The sequence below is a fragment of the Mycetomoellerius zeteki genome, unplaced genomic scaffold, assembly GCF_001594055.1.
Source record: "Mycetomoellerius zeteki isolate Tzet28-1 unplaced genomic scaffold, Tzet1.0 scaffold430, whole genome shotgun sequence".
NCBI classification, from domain to species: domain Eukaryota; kingdom Metazoa; phylum Arthropoda; class Insecta; order Hymenoptera; family Formicidae; genus Mycetomoellerius; species Mycetomoellerius zeteki.
Window position 1 is genome coordinate 350,871 of NW_017257425.1, and position 17,503 is coordinate 368,373.

Here is a 17,503-nt window from a genome sequence, read left to right on the forward strand (position 1 = left end):
CATGTTTTCAAAAAATTATTCAAATCTCTAATTAAGATTACTAAAATGTCGGATTAATCAGAACATGTTAAAACCAATAATTCTTTATATTTAAAAAAATCATATGTATCATCTCAAGTTCACATTTGAAAAAAATTTCAGCTCATCCGGGAAAGGAATTAGAAATTTTAACAAACAATCGAATAAAATTCAATATAATCATATGCTTTTTCAAAACTTTAAAAACAATTTTAAAGTAAATTAATATTTTTAATTTACATAAGATAACTTATAAAATTAATTCAATTCAGTTATAAAAGTTAAGTGAACAAAAAACTAACTCAGTTAAAGTTATGTTGAATTAATTCAAATTAAACAAAATTTAATTTAGAAAAATATTTTTATTAAATCAGAATATTTTAATTTTTCTTAAAATCAGATCACTCTAAATGTTGAAAGTTAAAAAGTTAGTAACTTTTAACTTAATTTAGTTATTTTTGCCTGCTTTTAATTCATTGACCTTTTTAAAAGCAGGCAAAAATAACTAAATTAAGTTAAAAGTTACGAACTTTTTAACTTTCAACTTATTAACTAGTTACCACTCAACTCTGTTTAAAAAACACGTGACTGACGCGCAGACTTTTGTCTTGGTCTGACCAGGGTAATTTGGTTAATTTTTGACTTACTACACCATATCTATATAGAGTTTGGCAGGGCGCCGGCGCCGTTTTCGATAAATAGCTGGTGCAACGCTGACCGCCGCTCACGACGGTTAAAGTAGCGACAGAGACGAGGCGAGAGAGCGTTGGGAATCGCGCGGGGGACGAGGAAGTGGTTACGGACAGCGAGCGGTGCGACGGCAGTAGTAACGGGTAGTAGTCCAGACCCCAGTAGTAACGGTTCGCTACTCGCGCGGCGCCTTTCAGCTCCGCTCTGCTTGGCTCCGCTACGGCCGCGACGACGATCAATCGAGCCGACGGGAGGGTGCGACGCACTCGTATATACTCCGGATTTCCTCCTCTAAGGAAAAAACCCTCGTCTCTCGGAGTCCGGAGGTGTCTCGATCGGTTGTGAGTCGAGGAGCGAACCCGAATCGTGAATACTTCAGCCTCTAAAAGATCGACCCCGCAAAGTCTTGGATTTCGCGCAAATCGCGAGAGAGAGAGAGAGAGAGAGAGACTTGGGTCGACGAGGGACGGGGATACCCTATTGCCGGATTCGCGGGATTGGTCCTTGCCGGTGGGGTAGCGAAACGCGAGAGTGCCGTCGTGTGTCACCCTCTCCCGCTCGACTATGTGCCGGCGTTTCGCGATCAGGACGCCGGGATCATCACCGTCGGTGATCAACGTCGTCGCGACGACGGAGCGCAAGACGTGAGACCCGTCGTTTATACGCGTCAGCTGATCCGACGTAAACCGCGAGGGACAAAGGAGGTGATTATGTAAACGGAGCTCAGCGCTCTGGAGGTCCGCGGTGGTGGCCCGTCGCACGCTCGTCGTCGCCGTCCCGTCGACGACCGGTGAATTCCCTCCCCGGTGAAAGAGAGACTAATTATATTCGCCTCGTGGGACGAGGTTACTAACCAGCCAACCCTCCGGCCTGCGCCTGCGTGCGTGACCAGGCGTTTTCCTCTCGAGAGGGAATACGAATGACGACGCCTTAGACGCGTGGGATAAGATCGAAAAATAATAATTGACGTAATGAGAAAACCCGGATTCTTTTGCGTCCAATCTGCTAGACGTTTAAAGCATCGTGGAATCGATATTTAAAAAAATATATAGACGTATCCAAAATTTTTAAGACTTTAGCATCTGGCTGTACGATCGAAAATTTGAATTCCATTTTCTGGAATTAAAAATTTAAATATTTAAGAGTTATTTGGACATCGAGAACTTCACTTAATATTTATTATTTAAACACATCACGAGTTTGCGAAATTGAAAATCCATAAAAATTAAAAAAAGGAGTTTAAAATTTTAAACGTACTCAAAATTTAAGGCTTTAGCACCTATGATCTGATGATGCGATCTAAACGCTACGATCAAAACGCGAAGGATCAATTACAGTCGAGATTAAATCTTGATGTCTAATCATTATTAATCTTTAATACACGATGAGATTATTCATGTCCTGTGTATTTCTTTTTTTTTTTAATCTAGGAGTATTTAGCTAAATACTGATTTGTACTTTTTCCTTTATTTTTTAATACACAACATCATAGATACTTTCTAAAGATGTTAAAGTATATGATTGTTACATCACTTAATAATTTTTGCATATTTGAAAATTAACTCAAGACACGAACGTCCCATCGTGTGCAGTAAAAGACCGGAATATTATCATATATATTACGGGTTAAATTGACGTTAATTTAATGTGTGATATTATTATTTCCGCTTTAGTTTATGATTACGTTTCAAGTCCGGCAGTAATTGGTGTGCAGTTTTACATAATTAGAAAATGTCCCAGTAAACATAAGGTAATAGTAACATAACACCAATGTTATAATTTCACACTCGATGTAACTGTTATGTACAACGTGTTATATTTATGTTAAGTGTGAAATTATAACATTGGTGTTATATCACTGTTAGTATTTATCGGAATATTTACGTATAAATGTTATTATAGACACTAAAATCTAATCTCGATCATATTTCGCTTTCCTTTATGTAAATGATTTATTCACGTAACGGTCTTGTTCGACTTATTACGTTAAAATCAGGAATTTTTTAAGTATAATAAAGATTTATGGATAACAGTTATTGAAACATGAATACTCATTAAGCTTCGATTGATTTCGATTTGAATCATATAATAAAAAAAGAAATTATCAATTGATTATATTAAATAAATCTGCAATTCGCATGTAAATGCATCAGACGATTATGGAACGGAAGATTTATGAGTAAGGAGGGGACCGATTATAATACTTTCCCCCGGCTAGTTTTATTTCACGATCGCGCTACTTCGGCACGTCCATCACGCATAACTTTGACATATCACGCCACGATAGTAAATCCAAATCGATCAGCGCATTTCCAAAGTATACCGTCTCGTTGGATGCATGAAAAATTGCACATTGCACTAACTTCTGAAAGGTCCGTTCGACGCGTCTTTCTGACAAGGACTGCAACCCATCTGACAAGTAAGGCGGTGGTCACTCCGCTTAAATTATACATTCCGATTATTTTTTTGTGCCTCACAGATCCACAATGGCTCTAGTAATGTTACCGTGTGACCTGCCTTGGTGGCCAGCTGTTGTAAAGCAATTGGACAAGGCCGCCTCGGCTAAAAACTCAGAGGACCTAGTAGACGCGATGCAACGATTGCATGATATGTGCAAGTACGACTCGCATTACTTACTTACTTTTCGTTCTCATCGCTTCTTAACGCATACCATGTTTTTATATTTTAAAAAATATTTATGTAAATACTTATATTTAACATATATATATTTAATACTTGCTTTTCTAAATGAAATTCTATTCCAGAGTAGTGCTACATGGAAAGAATGATTTGGTTGAAATATCTAAAAATTTAACTAAATACAGATCTGAAAATAATTTGATTGGACCGTCAAAATAATTACGTGGGAATCTCAAAATGAGTAATGATGTGCAAAAAATTTTTAAATTCTAGCAACTAATTTGAGTGTCTTATATAATTATTTTGTTCAACAAAATTATTTTCAAATCTAACTAAATATTTACTGGATATTTAAAACCATTTTTGTACATCGCTTCCTTACTTTAAAAGTGATATAATTAAAAAAAAAGTGACTTAAAATTATTATCACGAATGAGTTAGGTAAACATTATTTTCAAATCAAATGCCAAAAGTGAATTAAAATTGTTACAACTAAAAAATGGTGATTTTTTTTTTAAGTATTGTGAAACCAAAATAACAAAAATCTTATTAAAAATATATTCCTTTTGTTGATATTATTTGATTAATCACAATAGTCTTCCGATAAGTTGAAGGTAGTTTTTTCCTTTTTCTAGGAAACTTATAATTTTTTGTATATCACTTTTGAAGTAAAGGAGCGATATAAAGATGGAAAAAAATAGATTGTTAAATAATCATTTATATAGTATCGTACACAATAAATAATAACGAAATTCGTAACTGCTTTTACGGTGCATTGAAACACGCAATGCATTTGTTTCGTTCAGTATAAGCCTCGATCCCGAAGAAGACGTGCAAGACGCCGACCTATTCTCCATGTTAGGAACCTTCCTAGACAATGATCTCGATCTCGCGGAACGGGAGCAAGTATTCACGAAGACAATACCACGAATAGTGGAACAGGCGAAGGCCTTAAAATCTACAAAACCCCCTCAAGGCTTACACTTTAGTCTCCAGCAGCAAGGTATCCCGAGATTCGACATTCTTCAAAATATTGTAGTCATATAAAACAGTACCTTACTATTCAACTATTTTTAACGATCTTACAAATAACTTGCAAGATAAATATATATCTATCCTGGTGAAAATTTTTTTTAGAATTCTTATATAATTTTTCATAATTTTTATATAATATTTCAAAATTTTTCAGAATTTCTGTATAATTTTATAATTTTTTAGAAACTTTCTCAATTTTTTTTTATTTTGGAACGCTTTTCAGAAATACTGAGTACTGAGAAAATCTATAGCTTTTCTAGACTTCTTTTATACATATATGTGAATTCTGAGATATTCTACGATTTTAGTCTATAATTTCCGAAGAATACTTAAAATCTGAAGAAATTTAAGATATATTTTAGAAATATTCATAAATTTCAAGTATAAAAATTTTTTTAAATATGAAAAATTATGAAAAATTTTTACTTGTAAGATACAAGTAGACTTCGATAATACAAAAATGAATTCATCTTACGTAGGCGACAGCGTCGAGTACAGTTACGCCTTCGTCTCCTCCTTGATCGCGAACGCATTCTTCTCAACATATCCGAAGAGAACAGCGAAGACTCACCCTACATTGCGCGATTTTAACTTTACAAATTTCTTCAGACACCTCCACAAGTGAGTGATTCCCGAACGCACCAAATCGTCAAAGAAATCTGCTATTTTGAGTTTAAGAGAAGGGAAAAAGCGAGATAAGCTTTTAAATATTTTATCGTTTTCCAGAAACGCACAAAAAGCCAAACTCAAAAGTATTTTTCATTATTATAATTATCTCGAGACGGAGCAAGCACTCGATGGTCGTCTAATAATTTCTAGACAGGTATGCGATGCACGATTCATATTGATATATTTTCTTAAATTCTTATTTCATATTCTGAAATCGTCTCCCTCTCATTTCTTTTTTTACAAAATGCAAAATATAAAATTTAATAATTTCGCAGGTAATGACGTCTAAGCAATGGCTGACTATCGAAGATTGGTTGGAAAGTAACGTACCTTTATGCCCGCTGACGATACGTCACGAGGGACGATTGGAACGAGTTGAGGCGGAATCAAAAGTACTGCAAGTTTGCTTCGTGAATGCTAAAATTGGCGGCGGCGTGCTGGATGGCGATGTCACGCAGGAGACTGTACATGTAACTAATTAGAAAAAATTATAATTGTAACTTTTAGGCCCAGTTCCACAACTCACAGTTAACTCTTAACCAAGATTCAACTTATTCATTGTCTTTTTCTAATTCTAGAATTGAAAAGAGAAACAAGTTGAACCTCGGTTAAGAGTTAACCGTGAGTTGTGGAACTGGACCTAAAGCGTTAAGAATCTTCTTAATTATATATCAGTATTTTGATGAATCTAGAATTCAGAAAAAGATAAACACAAGTTGTTTAGACTTTATTTATGACTTGTAATAAATTAGAGAAAATTTGCTAAGTGTTCTCTTTCAATGAATTCTTAAAAAAAAGTTTAAATCTATTCTAGATATAAAGATTATAGACGTCAAAGAATTTGAATAAATTACAGATCATCTCCAGGTTCCCACCTGTCTTGGAATTATTTTCTTTTGAACTCTAGATTCACTCTTAATATATTGATATATATAATTAAAATTAATGTGTGTATGTATCAAATCGAGATTGCAAATCTGATTCTTTTTGCAGATAGCGACACATCCGGAAATGCTCGCTGCGATAATATCCGTCGAGGCCTTAGAAGACAACGAAGTACTAATAATCGAGGGTGTCAGGCATATGTCGAGGATAAACGATCCGCGGCATAAGGCGATATTTGAGGGTATCTCGAAGCCGAACGTGGTGAGTGAAGTGTGGGATCTCGGATTCGCGCGGATTTTCACGCTATCTGCGATGGGAAGGCAAACAATCGTACAGTTTTCCGAGCGCAGGTAACGGTCTGCTGCATAGATCCCGAGGACTACTCGCGATTGCCGTTGACGCAGTACGAGGAGGACAACATCTTGAGGGAGATGAACAAGTCGCTGCTGGGATTTCGTCAGAGACACATGCCCAGCAGCCCCACGGATCCGATCAAGAGTGAACTGGAAGCGGAAATCGGCTTGGGCTCCCGCAGATTATCGCCGATCGGCGAGAGCTTCAGCAGCACGCCGCCGGAAATGGAAGGCGAGGACAAAGTTTTCACAACGAGCAATAATTCCAAGACAGGTGGGAGACCGCGTATAATTTTCCGTGCATAATTCGCTGAAACCAGTCTTTCGGCGTCTACGATCTGCCTTTTCTTCTACGGTTAGATAAGCAGGTTCTCCGCGACGAGCGACACAGATTGGAGAACGCGACGGAAGTGCGTAGTAAGCCTAATGGTAAATCAATGAGACCGCCTAGTCCGCACAAGGTGTGCAAGGACGCAAGTTACACGAACCGAAAGAACAGATTCATCGTGCTTGGATCTAGCGGTGAGGTACTGCCGGTGACGCGACAACTCGGCCAGATGTCGGTTTATAGCAGTTGCAACAGTCAGAGCACGGATAGTTTTCACAGCGCTAAGGAGACCATCGACGAGGAACCTGGTACGCGTACGATAAAATAACTCTGGGATGATTTATAGAAAGAAAATAAAAAAATGTGTGTTTCTATTAACCGAACAATTTTCAGAGGAAGAGGAACAGAAGGTGACCAAACGCTACAGCGCGCAATTAGATACCCCCGAAAAAAGAGGAACCTTCGCGCAGCGATTGAAAGATGCTCTTAAGCGAGAGAGTACAGCGACGGTGGTGACTTCCTCGAACACTTCTTCCGGCGAGAGCAGTTATGCCGTTGGTATAAGCGTCAGCGGTAGCCACGTCGGCGATCAAGACATCAAGTGAGTCGAAATTCATAAAAAAATATTGGCGCTAAATTACGTGAAAAAATATTAATATATACTTAAAGTTTGAGCAGTTCAACGATAAAAGCAATTAAACGATGAAAGATTTTGATAATATTTTTAATTATATTACACGAAAAGAACGGTTTTACTGAAAAATCTAAAAATTTAGCTAGATTTGCAGATAAATTTGTTGGATCATCAAAATAATTATGTAGAGTTTTAAATGTTGATGATAATGCTGCAAAAGATTTCGTTTCATTCTAGCAACTATTTTGAGTTCTACATTATTAAGTAGTACAGCATATTAATATATACTTATATTTTATACTTTCATAGTGATAATCCGACCGTCCGTTCATTCATCTACAAAATTTTTCAAAAATGGCTTTTTAAATTCCGTTTTTAACAATAGATATTCAATATCGTAGCTCCACCAAGACAAAATATGAATCAAATACGAACTTTTAGTCAAATTGATTAAAAGTTAAAGTCAATGAGATGTTTAATAAAGTAATATAAATGGCTTAATTTTTTCAAATTTTGTTTTCAGCAATAAATATCCTTAGCTCTACTGAGGCAAAATATGAGTTCAATAAGGAAATTACATATATCAGTTGTTTTGCATTTTTAATGTTCTTCCAATACAGATTACAGATTTTTCATTGTATTACTTCGTTAATCCGTTGCAACAGCTTATTTTGATGCTTCAAACAAAATCATTTTGAAATCTGTATCTAGCAAAGTTTTTAGATAAAACCATTTCTTTTGAATACATTTTATGTATCATTTGGATTTTACCGAATTTAACTTTGTAGATTGAGAAGAGGAGGTTCGAGGGGTTTCGTTTTGCGGGATGAGACGGTGGACGAAGAGTTCCTGAAGGAGTCTCTGGAAGCTGAGCAAAAGTGGCTTGGCCGATTCCGACAGAGTCAGGGGCCTATGTTTCAGAGGAAGGACACGAGTGCGAGCAGCAAGTACAGTTTCAGCACAGAGTACAATTCTGGCGAGTATAATTTGATAAAGATCGTTTACACACATTTGCCCTTGGCGAGGATGAACCAATTGAAAAACCTAAACTTTCACGCGCGTAGATTTTTGTTCCGAGCTGGAGGAGGTCTACGAGCAATTGTCAAAGTGGCTGGAGGATCCGATAGTAGCGGACGAAAACCGGGAATTAGATGCGAGAGATCGGGCGGTTGTACGGTTCGCCGGTTCACTTCTGAAACGCGCTCTGAGCGAATCGTTTGCCGGCGTGCCGGTCCAGGAAGGCGAGCCACAGCCGTTTATCGACGCCGACGTAAATCAGCAGCACAAACTGGCCTTAGCTGTGAGGAGCCTCAGCTTGGAGCTCGCTCGACAGAAAAATCGGAGACAGCAATCAGTAAGAAACAAATTCGATTAAACACGTTACATGTTCTTTGCGAAAGAGATACCTGAATTAATAGAAAGTAGATATTTTCTGGATATTCAAAGCTTTAGTAGAATAGAAATGCTCAAGTTTTTAGTTCCTCACGATAAAATTCACTTTGTATAAATAATCACGAACACAATCGCGACTTCTTTTTTTTTCTGGCAGGAAGCACTTAAGATATCAAAATTTCTTAGCCAACTAAAAATAATATAATATCAATGTTATGATTTCGTATTCAACAATATAACATTATGTGTTATATTTACACTATTGAGTGCGAAATTATAACATTGACATCATATTACTTTTAGTTGGTGTTGATTGAGTTATTACTTCAGTTATTGCTTCAGTCTTCATTATATTAAGTCGAAACTGCTTTCTTTTGGGAACTAAAACAAACTTGACAAGCTTTTAGCATCCTTAATCTGTGTAAACATACAGACACACTTGTATTATAAAAACATACAGATATACCCTCGAAATATACTTTCGTTATGAGCAGTAAGATGGAATGAGAGACAGTCCAAATTGATTTGGTTGAGCGAAACTAATCTAATGCAGAATAATCGGTAAAAGAAAAATTTCGAGTTTAGACTATAAACAGTCGAAATGCTATATAGGTGTCTGAGTTCGAAGACGTAGATCGCTACGAGGACGCCTCGTGCGAGATGGAAAGAGAGGCGAGGGACGCCCAACGTAGGAAACTTTGGGCTGTCACGTTCACGTCGGAAGTGTTCCAAACGTTGGTCGATGATCATACGACCGTACGCCTGTCTACATCGCCCGTGTCCGAGTCGGAACAGACGGCGAACGAGCGTGAAATGCGCGAAGCGAGCACGCTCGGTGTCTCGCAGGTGATTCTAATGATTTGATCGCATCACGTGTATAATCGCAATGCATGAGACAGCAACTGTGTTCGATCCGTTATTTAAAATCGCTTGGACAAAGAGCATTTTCTATGGCTTGGGACTCTTCGGCCAAGATGTAACTCGTCGGGATAAGACTGTCTTTATTTCTTCAATTTTTTTTGTTCTTTTTTTGTCTCTCGACTTGATGCATGACGCGCAAATTGAGATCAGCATTTTCCTCGTGTTCAAGATCCTTAGAGAACTAATACATTTATCTGTCTCTCAGTCTATCTGATTTACAATTCTTCACTCACACATTTCTCATTCTTTTGTTTTATTTGTTATTAACCACCAAGGGCGAAAATACCGTCCATATACATTCTTCTCTTTATCGTTACGATAAAAGGCAGAATAATTCTCCATGTGAACTAAAACGATAATAACCATTTAGCTTTGTATGTTGCGTGTATCTCTAGAAATCTTAATGACATCCGATAATTACATTCCCAACGGCAAGAACTTAAAAAATCTTTACTAATTATGTATATTATATTAAGAAACATTGACGTGCGCACGGCGACAAAATAATTTATAGTAGATTGTTTTATCATGTGCATAGTTGCCGCATGAAAATAGTCCCCAAGGCGGAGGTTTATTACCTGTGGCTACCGGCAACTGGGGATGCGGGAGTAGATTGAAAGGCGATCCACAACTGAAACTTGTTATTCAATGGCTCGCTTCCTCCCTGGCAGGCACACCAAGATTAATCTATTACACCTCTGGCAATCCTAGTCTATCTAAGGTAAGGCTGTCTATCTGAAGGAAATGATATTATTCAATTTATTGTCTAATCAGGGTGATTGCTGATTAATTTTGTGAAAAAATTTCGTGAGAATTCCCGGGTTTTTCAAGCATTTTTGTTCGAAATTCCAGGTAAAAAAGATTAGAGAATTTTTCAATCTAACTTAGAAATAAATTAGAGTGCAAGCAACTTAAATCTTCTACTAATTTCTAAATAAACTATATTTGAAAATTAGTAGAAGCATTCTACAAAATCTATAGTGTAGGAAAGGGTATTGCGATGTATACATACAGCATTTTAATTAACTATTCTATTATGCAGAGTATTGTTTTCTATTGTCATTTTTTTTTTATAAACTCGCGAGATACATTTATTGCTAACTGATTGTCAATATTCTGTATTATCAAGAAACAATGTTTTCAGAAACAAACAATTTAAACTTAAAAAATAAAATTCCAAACATTTCTCTGAATCCTAATAAAATTCCATATAAATTTCTGGATTTTTTTATCAAGGATAAAAAAGAATTTCTCTAAAAATTTCAGATTTTTCCAGATAGTAAACACCCTGTTAATGATGATTCAGTCACTTACACTATACTGGATTATATAATCCAACATCTAAATATAGCGGCACATTGCAATCAATTTTGACAATAAAATAATATAGAGGATGTCCCATAAAGACCCGAACAACGCTTAAGGGGAGATTCCTGAAATCATTTTGAGACGAAAATTCTAATACCAAAATGTCGAGGCTATAATAACTTTTGAATTATAATGGTTGAAGATAGTGTGTAATTCGAAAACTATTACAGCCTCGATATTTTCGTATTAGGATTTTCATCTTAGAATGTTCAAAAGAATTCAGAAATAATAATAGAGGCTATAAAAATAAAATGGTTTTTTACTTATAAGCATTTAAAGTTAGCTTATAATTCAAAAAATTGTGGTAGCCTCGACATTTTCGTATTAGGATTTTCGTCTGAAAATAATCTCTCCTTAAGCGTTATTCGAGTCTTTACGAGACACTCTGTATATATAATATTCTATCAAATAACGTGACAATATTATTATTGACTACTTAATCTTTTAAAATATTTATATGCTTTTACATTTAACTTTACTAATTTTATGTATAGCAGCTTTTAATATGCATTAATCTAGTGTAGTGCAAGTGACCGAATTCGCCATAACTATTCATCGTTCTAGCTAAAATTTCAATTTCAGTTAGACACTGTGAGCAGAGTTCTGATAGACAGACGTTGGTCGGTGGGTGATCTTGCCGCCGCGACGCTGAGATATGCCATGCACGCGATCGAGGAACGGATGGAAGGAAAGAATAGTCTTTTCGAGGAGATCATCGGTATGGATAAATCGAGTCCTTAGCCCGATTCGATGCTGTCCGTTCTGGTGGACGTGCTGGCTACTATGATCGAAGACAGCCTACTGAAAAACTAATAATATATTACTATATACTCTTCCGAGAGAGGGACATACAAAAGGAAAAGAAATGAACGGGTACTTGACTGTAGTTAGATACAAGATCGATAATTAACTCTAATTCGTAATCTTAGATGAAACATGTTATACGAGTTTCATTTTGGCGAAAGAGAGATCGATTCGGTTTTACTTTTTTCTTTTTTGTTCGAATTACTACTCTCGTCTAGCATATCAAAATGATATCAGGCAAACTCGCACAATTCGTTGTACAAGGCAATATATCAAATAGGAAAAAATAGTCGCTGCGATATTTTCTATAGTCTATGTATGTAGCGTATCGTGCTGTCAAATCAAGTTATATTATATAGGGATCATCTGTGTCACATTTCCGCAAGGTAATGGAGAAAAAATAGCGTGATATCTCGGAAATTTAATTGTCATTAATATCACGTCATCGTAAGAGAGCGTGGCAAACTCTCTGCAATTAGAAATCCTATAATAAGAGTTTGGCCAAAGCGGATAAAAAATAGGAGATAGATTAGCTATCTGTCTTTCTTTCCTTCTTTTTCTCACTTTCTCTCACTTTCCAAAAATGTACGAAGCTATTCGAAATACTGTACACCGAATGGATCATAAGTGATGATCAATCAAAAGACTGATTCATTTTGGCCAGACTTTTATTATAGGGTCTCTCTATCTGCAATCATAACGGTCTAGTCATGTACGAAAGGTCAATTCTGGTTTTACTTCGTACAGAATGAGTAACTGATAACACAGTTACATGCAATAACTAATGAGGCACAATATACTATATTTTGTACAATAATATTTTTAAGTCGTTCTATATTTTAAGTCGGAGATATATATGCGTAATATGCGAATAGATTTTTAGAGAGAGAAACTTTTAGTATTTTATAATAAAAGATTATAATATATAGGCAATTTTTTTATGAAGGTAAAACTTGTGTGTATACATAAGTCGCTACTATGAAATTATTGGGATATAAAGAGTGGATAATATGGCCTATAAAGGAAAAGGTATGCTTGGTAGTATGTAAATCAATTAAAATGAGGTCTTCCATTATTAAAGCAAAAACGTGTGAAAGTATCCTATGATTTGTATATATTCTCGCTGTACTTCTCATTCTAAGCAATGATAGGAGTGTTTCAAAAACATATATATATACACATACATACACATATATATATATTTATATATGAAGTAAATTAATAAAGAACTATGCCCAGTTTTTCTTACGGAAATTGAGACTCGGGTGAACAGCATTGAGACAGAGCTAAAATTATATCGCATCAAAAAAGAATCAAAAAGTTCTACATGCACAACCTTGTAAATAACTCCCTTGACTGCTAGAGCTGTCCAAAGTTCGCTATTATAAATATGTATTGTTTATGTATCACTGGTCTTATCTTTTCTCTGCGTTAGGGCATCTCTTCGCGATGATGGCGATAATCTTCACTAAGATTTGTCGTTGAAGTTATCAATGGCATCTTAAAACTTGCTTCGGATAATTTAATTCCGTATGATATATCCAATTCCCCATTTAATGACTGATTTTCAAAATATCGTTGCTATTCACTACATGTTCTGCCATCATATCAGATGCTGAGCATTCAGAAAAGACCGCACAACTTATGTTGTCAACTGTACAAATCAAATATGTTATTTTGGTTAGTCCAAGAATAAAATCTGATCCATAAATTGCCGTATTTGTTTTGTTGGATGTATATAAATTAGAAGGATTTTCAGTACTGACAAAGGATGGTTTAGCATGTGACTATTATCGAGCAATATTTTATACAGATAAGTCGTCATTTGAAGTAACAAATTTTGTTAATTATGGCATAGTCATACATAACGCTATTCTCGTCAAAGCCCGAATACAAGCTAAGCACATAAATCATACTCATTACTGTACATACGGCAGAACGTGACGATGAAGGAGCTCGAGCCAGTGTAGAATATTGGTCTTGCAAAAATGGATGTCATACAGTTGTGTGTTGCGTGTATGTGATGACAGTCATGATATCTGGGATATGCTCAATACTTTGATGAAGACATCCATGTGTCAGCAAGAGCATTAACAATGTTTTTTTTTTAGTTTTAGAGAGCTTTGATATAGGAAAGAAGTAATTGAAGAGGGATAAGGGTCCATACGTTAACCAAAGTTCAATTTGGCAATTAAAACTTTTTATTTCGTATTCTGTGAGTGCCTCCTATCGATTAATATACCATTTATGACTGTTCACTCGGAGCCTAAACTAGGCATATTTCTTTGTATCACAAGATGTAATTTTGCATCTATTAGAGATTTATTATCCGAGTATACTTTAATATACATACCTAATTTGCAATATAAATTTTATTTCATTTTTTTTATAATATAATTTGACTAAATATTAAATCGATGTAACGTAAAGCAAAAAATCTCTTGAAACGCATCACAGTTTTTATTAATATCACACGTTATTGTTAATTGAAATGTGTTAAAACATACCATTTATACAAGACAGCATTTAATAAATATTACTTCTGAATGATATTAACGATATAATGTATGTTTCGGATGATTCTTATTCTCTATCATTTGCTATTACATTTTATTTCAAAAAGACTGCTATGTAACTTCTTTACTTTATTTATATTCGATACAACGTACCTCTAGAAGTACTATCCCTCGATTAAGTTGGCTGTTTAAACTTTAATCCTGAGTTCGATACTTAGTTATCTAAGAAGTAAAAAAAGACATGTATAAAAACAATAGAGTCTATTTACATATCAGAAGAAGAGACTTCGTAAACGTCGTCCCACGCCTTGTCTATCGTACAGGATATTAAATTTGTTTACAAATTGATTTATATTATTACAGCCTTTAGTTATGATACCGAGATACGTCATCAAGCCAAAATCATTGCATTGCTGTTAACATAAAAAATAGATTAGATTAAAACAACTATTTAATAAAATTCTATTTTTAGAGTGTATTCTTTTAAATGCATATATTAATGTATATAAGCATATACTAACATTGTAAAAGTCAGCCTTAAATTTTGGATTGTTCAAAACAGGCAGTCGATGACTCAAAGAACATGCCGCTCGAAGAACCTCATGGTTTCCTTTTAATTCTCCATTTTGTACTGCTTGCACATATCTTAGAACGAGTTTCACCCTCGCATGCAACATTTTGATGGCACTGTGTTGCGCCGTTAAATGTTCAGCCACTGAAGTTTAGATATTTGAATTATGTTAATTCTGAGTTTATCGCAGTTAAACAAAAGTTATCTTAATTGCATTGTTGTATTACTCACCTACTGAGCATTCGCCTTGATCATTGTTACACATCCTTTGTACGTGATCGACTCCAATTCTCTCAGCTTCCTCTGTGGCTAACGTGTAAGTTAACGGAACAAATAACATGGTAGCCTCACCGTTAACTAAATCGATCACCGATTCGTACATAGAGACAGATAAGTGCTGCAATAATCATTCTTAAATACTTTCATGTATTTAAAAACTAATAAAAAAAAGAAAGATACTTTCTCACAGAAACATGTTTCAATAAAAATAAATTTGTATATCATTCATTTATATATCTCACCTCTGTGTTTTTTGGTCTTGGATCCAGTTTCAGTAATACAGGACTTTCATTAATTTCGCAAAGTTGCTTGTGCACTCGAATGTCTTTCTCGGTAGGCATATCACCAGTTGTATACCATCCCAAAAAATCCATTTCACTGAAAACTTGTTTAAACTGTTCCTCCTTTGTGGTATAATATTCCCTATCGATTATGACATCATCGCCGATACAAGTGAACAGCAGCTCGAAGGAGTTCATAATTTCGATGTTACGACCCTTCTGCTTACCGATCAGAGCACCATACACTGAAAGTATTTTAACATTAGAAACAGTACTGATTCATAGAACATTATTAATAAAACTTATCAAATTTATGACTATGACCTCTGAAAATACTTTCACTGTGTATTAACATCTCCAAATCATTTAAGAATTTATATTGATCTGCATTCATATAACTCACTTTCATCAATAAATATGTTTATTTCTGAGATTCTATAGTATATGTAATATAAAAACAATATACTAAATACATATCTATCTATAAAAGTAAGATATGAATATAAATATATATTTAATATATAATGCCAAAATTTTTAGCATATATAATTAGGCCCCTACTGTAATTCTTAACAACAATAACGATATCATTACATTGTAGTTGTATAAGTTTTATTCATGGTAAAAAAGCTGTACAATGACTTGGTACTTTTCAGCAAGAGATTTGATGCAACTCAGTGATCGTTTCATCTTTGGCAAACAATAAGGATATAATAATTCACTATGGCTATGTTCCAAAATTGACTGCCTGTACTGAAAATCTATAGTGCATGTAACGTAAACTGTAGCATTTTCACCGCTGGCAGTAAATTTGGAACACAGCCTATGTTACACTGTGTCGTCATGTTTCTTGCTGGAAGGCACCTAATATAACAACACTGGTACTATCGTTGAGAGTTATAGAATAGGGGCCTTAATTGGCAATGTATGCTGATGTTTGCATCTACTATTGAGCTTGCTGTTAATTATTGAAGGGGAAACTTTACCCAACTGATCGCTGCCCTCCTGAGCCCTGAGCCTGGTCCAGTGCTCACTGACATTCATGATCACCAGCGGATGCAAGCTGATAGATACGGAGCCGATGGTGCCCGAAGAGGCCATGACTTTGACACTTCCGGACATCCTCGGTGTCCTATCGAAGGTGTCTTCATCGATTTCCATCGCCGTTTGTTCGTTTGTATTTTCTTCAGGCACGTCGACCTCCATGGCGTTTCCCGGTCGTTTACGTCTTTGCTGACTTTGCTTAATCCGTGAAAACCAGTGTGGAGATTCCAGACAAAAAAGAGAGACAAAGAAGAACGGATGACAATTCCGTGGGAACTAATTGGAACTGATCAACGCGAATCCCTTGAAATCACCGAGATATCTGTCGTGCAACGATCAGTTCAGGGCCGAAAGCGATCCAATGCGGACGGCCATCTGCGGCCATCGCGTCGATCCTTTCTCATCGAGAAAGAGATCGATATATCGAGATATATCGACTATCTCGTGTGCAAGATTTCAAAAGCATATGGCTAGGTCCACAACCTTGCTTTAAGGGCTACTGCACACAAAATTCCGTAAGTCCGGATCTACAATAGGTGTTTTAAGCCTTAAGCCATAAGAAATTGATCAATTACAGTCGAATCCGAGGAGGGTTACTTCGGATCTACAATAGGATTTTAAGCTTTAAGCCATAAGAAATTGATCAATTACAGTCGAATCCGAGGAGGGTTACTTCGGATCTACAATAGGATTTTAAGCTTTAAGCCATAAGAAATTGATCAATTACAGTCGAATCCGAGGAGGGTTACTTCGGATCTACAATAGGATTTTAAGCTTTAAGCCATAAGAAGTGGGCGAATCACGGTCGATTATTCTCCTCGAATTCGATTGTAATTGGTCAATTTCTTACGACTTAAGGCTTAAAACACCTATTTGTAGATCCGGAGTAACAGTGATCGTAAGATGTAAACTTAAGCCGATGAGCTAATCAGGATATTGCTTTAGGTCTACGTAATCTAATGGAAATGGAAATAATAGTAAACTTAGCCATAACCTCGCAATAAGGCGAATTTCAACCGGTTGAAACTCGCCTTATGGATAAGTTTACTGCTATTTCTATTTCCGTCAGATTACG

The 17,503-nt window shown here is 35.8% G+C and overlaps 2 protein-coding genes across 3 annotated transcripts; one reads left to right on the plus strand and one right to left on the minus strand.

Moving 5' to 3' along the window:
* Nucleotides 1-762: 762 nt before the first annotated feature.
* Nucleotides 763-14,117, plus strand: LOC108726606 (uncharacterized). Of its 2 annotated transcripts, XM_018454279.1 has the most exons (15): nt 763-1,412; nt 3,188-3,325; nt 4,155-4,351; nt 4,863-5,004; nt 5,110-5,206; nt 5,328-5,522; nt 6,046-6,198; nt 6,288-6,564; nt 6,651-6,926; nt 7,012-7,219; nt 8,041-8,228; nt 8,317-8,606; nt 9,257-9,490; nt 10,104-10,286; nt 11,516-14,117. In XM_018454279.1, exons 2-15 carry the CDS (start codon nt 3,195-3,197, stop codon nt 11,672-11,674), a joined length of 2,730 nt encoding a protein of 909 aa, XP_018309781.1. In that variant the 5' UTR covers nt 763-1,412; nt 3,188-3,194; the 3' UTR covers nt 11,675-14,117. The 2 variants fall into 2 exon arrangements, with proteins under 2 accessions (XP_018309781.1, XP_018309782.1); XM_018454280.1 differs by lacking the exon at nt 9,257-9,490.
* Nucleotides 14,118-14,216: 99 nt separating this feature from the next.
* Nucleotides 14,217-16,827, minus strand: CSN6 (COP9 signalosome subunit 6). Its single transcript, XM_018454238.1, has 5 exons — nt 16,371-16,827; nt 15,346-15,629; nt 15,056-15,221; nt 14,775-14,968; nt 14,217-14,666 (listed from the first exon to the last, which is right to left on the minus strand). The coding sequence occupies exons 1-5, from the start codon at nt 16,588-16,590 to the stop codon at nt 14,526-14,528; spliced, it is 1,005 nt and encodes a 334-aa protein (XP_018309740.1). The 5' UTR covers nt 16,591-16,827; the 3' UTR covers nt 14,217-14,525.
* Between the last annotated feature and the right edge of the window lie 676 nt (nt 16,828-17,503).